The sequence below is a fragment of the Acomys minous genome, assembly GCF_964271855.1.
Source record: "Acomys minous genome assembly, chromosome: 1".
In the NCBI taxonomy this organism is placed as follows: domain Eukaryota; kingdom Metazoa; phylum Chordata; class Mammalia; order Rodentia; family Muridae; genus Acomys; species Acomys minous.
The window spans coordinates 187182872-187195370 of NC_140483.1; the positions used below are offsets into that span (position 1 = coordinate 187182872).

General features: G+C 39.5%; 1 protein-coding gene across 6 annotated transcripts in view; it reads right to left on the minus strand.

The window, feature by feature from the left end:
- Positions 1-12499, minus strand: part of DOCK7 (dedicator of cytokinesis 7) — a 185207-nt gene that overhangs the window by 10060 nt on the left and 162648 nt on the right. For 3 of the 6 annotated variants that reach the window (XM_084777074.1, XM_084777075.1, XM_084777071.1), the window contains 6 exons: positions 12365-12496; positions 10710-10724; positions 3426-3551; positions 2349-2438; positions 1993-2229; positions 1527-1670 (listed from right to left, as the gene is read on the minus strand). In XM_084777074.1, coding sequence (XP_084633200.1) covers positions 1527-1670; positions 1993-2229; positions 2349-2438; positions 3426-3551; positions 10710-10724; positions 12365-12496 — 744 coding nt within the window. Of the gene's footprint in view, positions 1-1526; positions 1671-1992; positions 2230-2348; positions 2439-3425; positions 3561-10709; positions 10725-12364; positions 12497-12499 lie in introns of all 6 variants that reach the window. The other 3 variants (XM_084777076.1, XM_084777072.1, XM_084777073.1) reach the window with 2 other exon arrangements.

The window sequence follows — 12499 nt, forward strand, 5'->3', positions numbered from 1 at the left end:
TGAGGCTATTAAATGTATTTTTGTTTTTTATTATTCTGGCCGCACAAGTTTCAATGCATCTCCCAATCCACTGGCTATTACATTTGATTTTACAAAAACAACTTCCTTCAACATTTTAAAGGTTATTCCTGATCCAATAAATTAAACAAGGTCTTTTGTCTTTGAAGGGAATTTTGAAGGGGAAAAACAAGCACTTTAGTGTTATGGGCACAAAAGTCTACTTTAGCTCTATGCTGGCATTGCTCTTTAATCCAAATGTAGTCAAGTCATACAACGCAAAACGTGGCTAAGGCCTTTCTTGATGCTCTTAACTGCAGGTACTCTTTAAGACTGGGACCATGCCTAAAATCACGAGGGAGACCACCTCAGCAAATCAACTGCAGGGGACAACACAATGCCTTCCAACATCCCATTAAAAAATGGTATTTTATATGCAAATACTATTACTTTTTTGGTTTGTCTTGGTTTTTTGAGACAGGGATTCTCTGTGTAGCCTTGGCTGTTGTGGACTTGCTTTATAGTCCAGGCTGGCCTTGAACTCAGAGACTGACTCCCCAAGTGCTGGGACTACAGGCATGAGCCACCATGCCTGGCTTTATTATTACATTTTCCAAAATGCTTCTACATTAATTATTCCACAAAATTCATTGGGAAAAAGATCTGGAGAAGGAAACATCATCAGGAATCTAAGAGCCCGGGGCTAGAGAGATGGCTCAGAGGTTAAGAGCACTGACTGCTCTTCCAGAGGTCCTGAGTTCAATTCATGGTGGCTCAGAACCATCTATAATGCGATCTGGTGTCCTCTTCTGGCCTGCAGGTCTGTATACAGGCAGAGTGCTGTATACATAATAAACAAATAAATCTTAAAAAAAAAAAAAAGAATCTAAGAGACCAGAGGTTCATATGCATTTATCACATCTCTGGAAATCAGTCTTTTGAATCATGTATACTTTTTAAATGAAAGACTTTTTTTGTTTTTGTTGTTTTATGAGACAGGATTTCATTATATAGTCTTGGCTGGCCTGGAATTTGCTGTGTTGACCAGGATGGGCTTGAACTCACAGAGAACCTGCTTGTCTCAACCATCTAGCAAAGAATATTTGTTTTTTAAATTTAAGATAGCAGTCTTTTTTAAAAAAGGACTTATTTATATTATTTATTCTGCCCGCATGTGTGCCTGCATGCCAGAAAACGGCATCAGATTTCATTATGGATGGCTGTGAGGCACCATTGAGTTACTGGAAATTGAACTCAGGATCTGTGGAAGAACAGACAGTGCTCTTAACCTCTGAGCCATATCTCGAGTCCCAGCAAAGAATATCTTAAGTGCATAACAGATAGGCACAGACAGCGGGGAAGGCAGGTATGAAGATTGTGAATAATCTGTTTCTCAATATATCTCCATTTATACTTCTGTACAGCATGATATCCAAAACACAATCTTTTCACTTGATTTGCACTATTCTGTCATTCTGCAAATATTACAATATTACTCCAACTGCACACACCCAGTGAGAAGCACCAACCTGGTTCACAGTTGTGCCTACAGACCCCTGGAGAACCATCTGAAGCATTTTGGGGTCTGCTGGATCTTGATGTGTTGCAAATGCCAACTCCTGTGTCTTTTTCTGCATGTCTTCAATAGCAACTTCAATTGGTGTTAAGATTATCTGAGTAAAACAGTAGCAGTCGGGTCAGTGTACCACCAGAAAACTACCCAATAAGCTTTACATAAGAAAGCCAGAAGAAACGGGGACACTTTACGAGCTTTCATGTAACAGAATCCAAACCTTAATACCTAAATTAATAAAAATAAAAAGCAATAAATGTTTTAAAAAACATAAGCTGAGGATGAATCAGCAACTTGGAAGACAGCCAAAAATGAACGAGCAACAATGGTGAAACCCTAGTGTGTAAGAGGGTAGGGCGCATCTTCCACTAAAGCCACGTGTACTGGTTCGTGGGTTCTTTTTCCCTCAGCCGTGCAGTTACCTCTTCTTTGTGAGTGACGTTGACCCTCGTCTTAATGTAAGGAAAGGCGTGAGAGGTCGTCAGGATGGTCTTCCGCTTGAACTGCTCCTGCAGCTCCCCGTGGGCACGGCCGTCTAAAGTGAAGGGCGTACAGTACATGAAACGACGGAGATTATAGTTTTTGTCAAAATAAGTGATTCTGTCCTTCATCTCATAGGTGTCAAAGAACGGCTCCACGTAAGTGATCTGAATATATGCCTGGAAAAGGGGAAAGGTCCGTATTAATGATCTGTCACCTAGTGCGTGTCACGCAAAACAACGTGGAGACAGACCTTCAGAGACGTAAGCTGCACAGCATCACAACGCAGCCAACCTACCTTGTTTGGATCTAATTTACACTTGTCTACAGGGTTAGAATCCTTGATTACTTCAACCACGTCCTCTCCAAATCTTTCTCCATAAAATCCCTGGAATCAAGAGAAGGAAATCTTTTACATGAATTTCCTGGTAAGGCAGAGCAGGCCCGAGGGAGACGCCTCAGCAAGACCACAGAATTTGGCAAGTTTTGTTCTAACCATGTCATTTCCATGCAATTAAGTAACAGCCAAAGAAATTAAAACTCAGTTGTTTTTTTTTTTTAAGGGACCTAAGAGCTGTAGTTTAGGCAATGGTCATGGCTCTTGAGAAGGAAAAACTAGACCAGCAAAGGAGATGACCTTTAAATGCAGCCACGCAGGAGGATCGCTAGGAGCTATCCCCACATGATATATCTCAAGACTTACCTAATTTATAAAAAGAAAAGAGTCATGGTTCGAGCCACTTTATGAAAACCATACCCAGCAAAGTCATCAGTTAGACTTTAGGACACCATCTGAGAAGAGAAGCAAGCCTAGACCGCTGCTTCCCAGACTGTTCACAGGTCTCGCAGGGATCCTGTCAAAAAGTAGACTTTGACTTAGAAAGTCTGGGGTGGGATCTGAGATTCTCCTAGGTGACACAAATGCTCCTGAGTCATAAGCCATACTCGGAGCAGTAAAAGAAAGGCTCAGAAGAGCAACTGGAAAGATGTGTTAACAGAATTAAATATAAAACAATCGTCTCTGTGAGAAGCAGGGAATTCTGAAGACGGGACTCAGTGGCGATGGCCAGGTGTGACTCCACGTTTAACCCTCACAATGCCTCAGCAGGCAGTCAGGCCACAGCGGCAGCGCTTGCGTTAGCTGTCTCCTGGGCTGCTGGCGCCAGTCTCATCACACACTGCTACTTGATCGCCCGTCTCTCTCTTAAGCTAGAGAAACTGGAGTAATTCTGAAGGATAAAGGTGCTTAGAAAATATGTGTGAAAATAAAGCCTCAAAAGTACAGCTGATGGCTTCTCTAATAATTAAAGCTGATATGAAGGTCTATCCACTACAGAAGTGTAAGATGGCATTTGTGAGCCACCACAGCATTCACCTCTAGTCTGTGAGAAATCTCTGCCAGTTTGGTTATTGCAGGCTCCTTGTAAACAAACTCCTGTTCATCCAAATCCCCGAACTTGGTCCCATAAAAACCAACACGGAAATAGGTGCCAAACATCCGCTTACCATCCTAGGGTTAGGAAAATGAGAAATTTTAATGCAATTTTTTGACATTATGCTTAAATTGTTATATCGTAAAATTTCTAAAACAGCAAAAATTAGCTCAAAATTATGTTTATTCTTCAAATAAGGGTAATAATAAAGAAAATGTTTTTTCTTCATTATTTGTAACAAGAATCATGCCCATTAGTTTTTTTTTAACCAAATGAAGCAATATGGTCTTTGTTTTTAATTCCATACAGTTGAGCTGTACATTAACTTATTTTCCTCATTGAACCAAAAGGTCTTAATATGAAATTGATTAGAGCACATTACTAATATGTTTTCAAGTCAACACAATCCTTCTCATAGTCTCTGAGTATATTAAAAAGAGACCATAGAAACAAAAGCCAATGATAGTATCTGGTATAGAGTACAAAATCAGCAAAATGCCAAGACCCTTCAGAAGTACAAATGTAAAAATTCCTTAATTAGTATCATTGTTGATAAAAATACTTGTATGTAGAAGAATAAAAATGAAAAAGAAAAAAATGAAAATGAAAGAAAAAAATCTGAGTGCAAGGTAATAATACAATTTTGAGATTGAGTTTTTATTTTAAAGACCGCCAAAAGCATTCACTAAACTTCCAAATTCTTGATCTTTGTATTAGAATTACTATCTGGTTTCCATCTTATTGGTCTTTTTAGTGATAAGTATGACCACCCAGATACACACAATACTGTGACAAGGCCTAATATTAACCACACACTGACAACAAGAAAAAGGACAGAAAGTCACCCTAATTCTCACACAAGTTTGGCAAGAACGAAGTCTTTTAATGAGTATAACATCTGCTCATTTCCTATGCAACAAAGACCCAAAGCTGTTTCAGCAGGATTCAGCAGGATTCTGCAGTGACTTATATATAAACCGCAAAGTATGAAGTTCCTCTGAGTTCTCCTTAAGCCTGTTGTTTTATATTTATTTTTGTTATATAGAAAAGACTAGATGGTATGCTTTGAAAAGTGAACAGCAAATGTTATAGGTAATCAAGCAAAAAGAGAACCTTTGACCCTTAATTTACCAGTTTTATCATATGGAAGTGAGGGAAGTACAATAGCCCCATATTCTCATCCATAAGAAGAAAATTACCTTTGGAGCTAACTTTAAAATGCAACATAACCATTAAGTCATTCTTATAGTTAAGTGAAGTCTCTGGGCAAATGAAATAAATTTCACGGAAACTTATGTTAGGACCACCAACAGGCCAATAGCACACCTTGACACAATCAGGACAAGAAAGCACTGCGTGGAACATAAGCAAAAGATCTAAGATGACAACTATGCCTCATACACCAATAATTTTCACTCCTGAAATCCATAAATACTAGAACATTCTATCTTAGCTCCCATGGCTCAAGAGGCTTCCAGGTTAAAATATTATTCTATATCTTTAATATTATTTAAAGATAGTAATTAGAATTTGCTTCCCTTAGCTAAACTTTCAAATTCTTTGTTGTGTTGTTTTGGATACAGGGTTTCTCTGTGTGGCCCTGGCTGTCCTGAACTCATTTTGTAGACCAGACTGGCCGCAACCTCACAGCAATCCGCTTGCCTGTCTCTGCCTACTGAGTGCTGGGACCAAAGGCATGCACCACCACGTCCAACCCAACTTTCAAATTCTTTTTTTTAAAGACTTATTTATTTTATTTATTGTATATGAGTGCTTTATCTGCTGAAAAGGGCATCAGATAACATTACAGATGGTTGTGAGCCATGATGTGGTTGCTGGAAATTGAACTCAGGACCTCTGGAAGAACAGGAAGTGCTCTTAACCACTGAGCCATCTCTCCAGCCCCAACTTTCAAATTCTTAATCTTTGTATTATAGAATTATTGTCTTGCTTCCATTTTATGGGCCTTTCCAGTGACACCACATAATGTGTATGATCCCAAAACAGACACAGTACTGTGATGTAATCTGATGGTGAAGGCATCACTGCCCTGGACCTTGGACCTGAATAACTTAGCTACCTCTTTTAACATACTTTTTATATTGGTATTGTTATGTTAACTATTATTCATCTTCACTAACAGAATAAAAATACAACTTGCTCCTCAAAAGAATAAAATTTAAGCAGTACATACTGTAACTAGCAGTATTAATAATAGAAGATTAATCTTGTTGGAACCAAATAACAGTTAAGGTTCTAGCCACCCACAGTGCTCAACGTTTAAAAAAAAAAAAAGGCCAGCTGGGTGTGGTAGCACACACCTGCAATACCAGGACTCAGGGAGGCAGAGGCAGGCAGATCTTTTTGAGTTTGAGGTCAGTCTGGTCTACAAATTGAGTCCAGGAAAGCAAAGCTATACATAGAAACCCTGCCTTGAAAAAAAAAAAAGCCAAGTGAACAGAGGAAAAAAGAAGAGACATTCCAGTAGACTGAGGAGGAAAATAAGGGCAGATCTAGTCATAAAAGACAATGTATGTGAAGGAAACCATCCAACCATCCATTCAAGTATTGAATGCCTAAGGTTTGTCAGGGTCTATGACACATGAGCTCACCAAGGACACAGAGAGAAGTCTCATTGGGCAAGTGACAACTGAGGAAAGAGGTGCAAAGCTATTCATATAGATTCTGGGAAAACATATTCCAACAGAGGAAGAGCCGGTGCAAAGGCTCCGAGGCAAGAGGAACAGGGTGGAGAACGGTTTGTGTGGAACAGAGGACATCAATTGAAATACAGGAGACAAATACAGAGAGATTACACGGAGTTCCTGGACTGTGTGTCTCTCTCTGTGTGTGTGTGTGTGTGTGTGTGTGTGTGTGTGTGTGTGTGTGTGTGTGTGTGTGTGTGTGTGTTCTCTACCACTCACCCACTGGATAATATCCAGTTTTCAAGGCACAATCACATAGCTTTACTTTCAGCAAAAATTTCCTCCAATTTAAGTTTCTTTTGTTTGACATGTACTTTTGTTTTCAATTACTTTCCTATAACTTAGCATTACTTCTTTTACTGCTCAGAATTCATTCTGAATTTCACATCGCTCCCACACTATATATAGCTTATTCTCACTATGCAGTTTTACTTAAGGCTTTCTTAACTCTGTAGGTTAAGATGCAACTGTACAACAAGGAAAACTACCTCCCACATCAAACACATTTTACATCTGTTCTAGCTTTGTTTTGTTTTGTTTTTTTCTTTTTTGTTTTCTTTCTTTCTTTCTTTCTTTTTTACTAAGGAAGAAACCTGTTGGGCTGGTGGTACACCGTTTCTGTGGCGCCTTCTCCCCTCACCCAGCTGTTTCCACTATACTATCTGATTTCTACACAGGCACATTAGTACTGCATACAGTGGTCGTCTACTTTCCCTTCTCTTAGGTTAGAGTCTTCTGGCCATGACGTCTACATGGGAACATCACGCACAGAACATGCTATTAGCCTTTGGGGCATGGAAGGGACACACAGGGATCCGTCCAAGGGCTTCACGCTCTAGGGACACTCCAGCAATGAGTGCATCTCAGCCCCATTTCCTTTCTGCTCTTGACCTTCAGACAAGACCTTGCTCAGTTTTCCAGATTGGCCTTGAACATGTAATCCTCTTGCCTGCTCCTCTGGGATAGGTGGGGTTACAGGAGTGTTACTGCGCCTGGCCTCTTGTCTTAAATCTTGTGCTAAGATTTCAGCAGGAGCTGGCAGACAGCTCAGCAGCCCAGCAACGCACTTGCCGAGATCTCATGAGTTCAATGGGTCTGATCCCCATTATATCATCATCAATAACAAACCCAACAGACTTCAAAGCGACAGTGATGGTAATGCCAAGGACGTAAACAAAGCATCAATAAAAGGTGATCTCCAACTGAGTATTTACTATGTTATAAACCCTTTATGTGTATTATATTAAGTTTCTTTTCTTTTTTAGTTTTTGTAGCCTCCACTGGCCTTGAGCTCTCAGTTATCTTCTTCGGTGTCCGGAGGGCTTAAATCACTGGCACGCAATAGCATGCTCCGCCTACACATGTTACATTAATATGTAGCAGAATTCTGTGACTGCTACCCCTACTTTGATCATCAGCTTCCAGACTGGGAGGGGGGACCCACAACTTGCCTATGATCACACTGCACTATGTGATGGAGGCATTTTTGTGTGACACCCAAACTAAGATGTTCAGCTACATCCTTTCCACAGTCCATGCACAAACACTGGGACATGAGAACAACCTCTGAGCTGTCTTTACCTCTGTGATGTTTTTCTTAAGAGCTCTTATGAATTTGAGTAATTCAACTTTATTTCAACTTTTTTGTTTTTTTCTCCCCTGCTTTAAAACAGGGTTTCATGTAGTCAAGGGTAGCCTCGAACTCCTTAGCTAAGACCGGCCTTGAACCCTTGATCTTCCTGCCTCAGCCTCCTGAGTCCTGGGATTATAAACATGAACCACTATGCCTGCTGAGTAATCCACTACAGAATTACCTCCCCATTGCTGTTTGTTTTCCTCTATGTTACCATAGCATCCTTTACAAAAACTGCCTCTGCAGATCTTCCTTATAATCCAGTGTAAAGATCAAGGGGTGGCTTAACAGACTCCTCAGATACAGCCTACCCAGTGTCTTATCACAAGTTCAATTCTCATCATCACGGACCTCCATGCCCAGAAAGGATGTCACAGTTCATGCCATCTACAGTTTGCTGACCATAGTGTCAGCAGAGGAGGCAAAGGAAACAGTGCGGCATGGTCTCGCTAAGTCCACCAGTCTATACAGGGAGGCTCCGACTCCACAGAGCATTTCTTTCGGAGGTGCTGCTCTTCCCACTCAGTGCCCCCTCAACTGGTAAAGCCAATCTCTTGTTCCTGAAGGAAAGACCCGTGAGGGCTTTGCACCATATTTTCTCTTGTACAGCACATTCTCCCACTCAACTACTTAAAAGCATCTTTATGCTCCATCCTTATAAAAAAACCAAAATGTGAACACTGGGAAAAATGAAAATAAATGTGAACAGCAACCAGATATTAAGGAGCAAAACGTGGTAGTCAACAGTGGCCGGTTCTTGAGAGTTTCACAATCTGTCACCTGACATGTAAATACTTCAGCAAACAGCTAAATATCCTGGTTGAGTGGTCTCCCTGTGCACCCCAACCCCCTACCTCCAAGAAGCTTTACCAAGTCAAATAATTTTTACTGAATCAAGAACAGTGTAAAATGAGGAACAATGCACACTTAAGGAACCTTATGCAATATATAAGTTGTCCTTACTAGGTATTGATTCAATGAGGGTCCCATGAGAATACTAAGACATTAGCTAAGAAACAAGATTTGGAGAAAATGAAATCACTGAAGCTGTCAGAGTCAAACAGGAAAATATTCACAAGATAGGAACTTACCACAATAGACAATAGTAAAAGTAGGGAGTAGGTCAGCAACCAGGGGCAAGAGAGAGAAAACAGAAAGCATTTTAATTAGGGGAATTTCAAAACATTTAAGCAGCAAATGGTAGCAAACATATTTTTTAAAATGCAAGCATCACTTAAGTTTAACAAGTACAGCAAAAAACAAAACAAAACAAAAAAAACCAAAACAAAAAACAAAACACTCGTGCAACAAGTTCAGATGCTGCGAAGCTGGGGATGCAGCACAGGCAGAGACAGGAATGCAAACGAGGAGACGAGGCCTGTGCAGCCTTTACCATGCAGTGACACAACGGGAGGAGGGCATTAACGTCATACCAGCGGAAACTCTATTGTCCAGGGGTCGATTTAGCATCAAGCACACTAGTAAAAAACTGCTCAGAGGTTTTAATACATTCTTAATTTTATGTCTAGCTTCAGCTAATTCTATTTCATGATACAGGAGCTTTATTCCTCAAAGACAGCTGTGGCTAGACTCTGCCTATGTCTAGATGATGCCAGAGAAACAAGAAATTATATCTTAGGTATTAATAAGGGCATGCACATTTAATATGGAAAATAAGGAAGACGTACAAGCGATGGCTCATGTAAAGATAAGCAGGGGGTAGGCGCTATTTCAGGAGTAACATCTGTCTCTAAATTTTTCTATTTGGGTCCCCAAATAAGGATTGTAAAGAAATGAAGTGGAGAAGCTGAGTCTCTTCAGCCAACGTAAGTGTAACTACAAGGTGAGAGAGGCAAAGCCAAAAATCTTAGCAAAACACTTAGCCCAAAATAGATCCTATTCACTATTAGGGAGGTTTTTTTTTGTTTTTGTTTTTTTTAATGGAAGTGTCTCCTTTACAGAAAGATGAAAAATTCAATTTCAGTTAATAATTTATATTTAGCATTTCCAAATTTAACCACGACATAAAAGGAAGCACATGCAGTCTTCATTATAGACTAATAAACACTATCAGAATATGAGGTACATTTGTTAAATTTAGTTTTGTTACTTTTTTGAGATACAGTTTCTCTGTGTAACAGAGCCCTGGCTGCCTTGGACTCTTTTTGTAGTCCTGGCTGGCCTTGAACTCACAGAGATCCACCTGGCGAGGTCAAATTTTTAAGTGTTAAGGCTTTTCAATTTCTTTATCTTGCTTCCCCAACTAACTTATGTGATCAAAATAAATCTCTTTCCTGGGTTGGGGGCTATATACAGAGCAAAGTAACTCATCAAATTAAACCCCACCTCTCAATTCGAGCATGCCTATTTTCTGACCACATTTCAGTTATCTTCATAGTTGGCACCCATCTTTACGGACAGGATGCTCAGTTTCATACCTTACACAAAGGCATAGGAAATGGCATGTCCTCTACCTGATGGCTCCAGACAAAATACAGCATTTTCTATTTGTACCTCTGAGCAATAATATATAAATCGACCTCTGTAAATGAGTGAAACAATATGGTTAAAAAAGAAATTTGTGTATAAGTGTTGATGAAAGAAATGCGTCAACAGGTAAAAACAAACTAGAGTGAGAACACAGTAGCTCATTTACCAAAGAATCTCATTAGTGAAAGGGGTTTCCATGCACTGCCTAGAACCTCTAAGTCAAAAAGTTCTTCAAATAACTTACAGTGTTTGAACAAAATTTCTTTGGTTAATGAATTCAGTTGATAAGCAGACAGCAACAGAGTGCCCACAGCTAGCACATGTGGGCAAAGCATTGGCATAAGAAATCTGGTCAAATCCATCTATTAGTGTCTTTAACTAACTAAAACATTACCTACCTCCCAGCCAGTACTCTGTGTAATAAAAAGTAAAAAAAAAAAAAGAAAAAAAAAAGAAAAAAAAAAAAAGGCAAGTCATAAAAAAACAAAACAAAAACAAAAACTGTTCAAAAAAACAAAGAAGCCAAAAGAAGTTCAGTTATAAGGTATAATACCACAGATTCTTCTCCACAGAGGATAACAAAATATTTCAAACAGCACATATTGTTTCTTTTAAGACCAATAAAATTTTATAACATACTTGTGCAAAACTCAATACCTAAAAATTTGCATTTCAAAAGCTAAATATTTTTGTTGTTATTGTTTTGTTTTTTTCTTCAGAGACAGGGTTTCTCTGTGTAGTCTTGGCTGTCCTGGACTAACTTTGTAGATTTAGCTGGCTTTGAACTCACAGGAAACCTGTCTCTGTTTCCCTGAGTGCTGGGACTAAGACGTGTGCCATTATGCAGAAAGCTAAGTTTTAAAAGTAGAAGCACTTTTTAAGTGGAAGCACACATTTTAGGGACAGAGAATCTGCTGCCTATTCTGTTTCTGTGTCTAACTCAGATCTCTAACTACCAGGAGCTTCATCCCTCTGAAATATCCAGGTTAAGCAGTACATACACTGAAATTTTGCCAACTGCTAGGAGCTCAGTCAAATAGATAACCACTAGTCTCTCTAAATGGCCTGGACTGGATATGTATAATTTGCATCACAGAGCTCTCAAGCTGGGTGAAGTTTCTCATAGCATGTGCATAATTGATTATAAAAACATACCTGTTACCACTGTGAAAACTAACCAATCTTCTGCAGCCTCAGTACTTTAGGAGAGTACAAATAGAGTCTTGGTATAACAGGAACAACCTACTTTACCATCAGAGTCTGTCACTTCATCTGTGACAGCTTGGCCATGGTGGTCAAGGTGGTAGACAGTGAGACAGTTTTAGTGCTGCATGAGGGACGGAGTGGGCAGTCACCCCTCCACCACCTTGTGGACGGCATGTGTGCGAAGGGAGCAGAAATGTGTAAGAGGAGAAGGAGGTGGCCCAACAGGAGACTTTCAATGGAGCCAGTGACTCAGTCAGAAGGCACCAATCACTAAAAGTCTCTTTCATTTTCCAACAAAGTTTAATTGATTATAATTTTGGTGAAAATGTGGCCTACACAGTGAAGTACTGAAATCACTCTATAAGTTATATTAAGAACTTGTTTCATTTGTTGTTTTTATATTAGAAATATACTATGGGTAACAGTACAAAAGTAGGAAAAGCAAAACACAGCTACAGCAGTAGAAAGCACTAGGATTTCATTAAAATTTTACATCATTCAACAAAAAGTTAATTTACACATAAAACCTTTTTGGCAGCAAAGGAACTAGTATTAAGGTAAATATCAGACTCATAATTATAGTCTATAATATAACACAGAAAATAAAATTCTAAAACATCACTAAATAATTCAAAAACTTGAAAAAAAAAGTCATCTGGGGAGTTTCTAATAGTCACAACCACTTCAGGTTAATTCATTCATTTCTGTTGTTGTAAATGAGTCTGGGTTTAGTTATGAGCCGTCTTTTAACACGAGTGAAATGATCATCCCCTGGGGTCTGGTTAGATGTGAGCACAGGCAATGCTAAGGTTTCTAGACACTCCCCCGACCAGAGAGGAAGCATTACCTGATGTACAATCTTGCTGAATGCTTCCTGGAGTTTACCGTGGATTGTGGAGAGCTTCTTTGCATCCCGGTTGGCTTCATGAATAGGAATGAGTACTTTGTAAACCTCATTAACTGCTTCGTACATGCCAGCCTA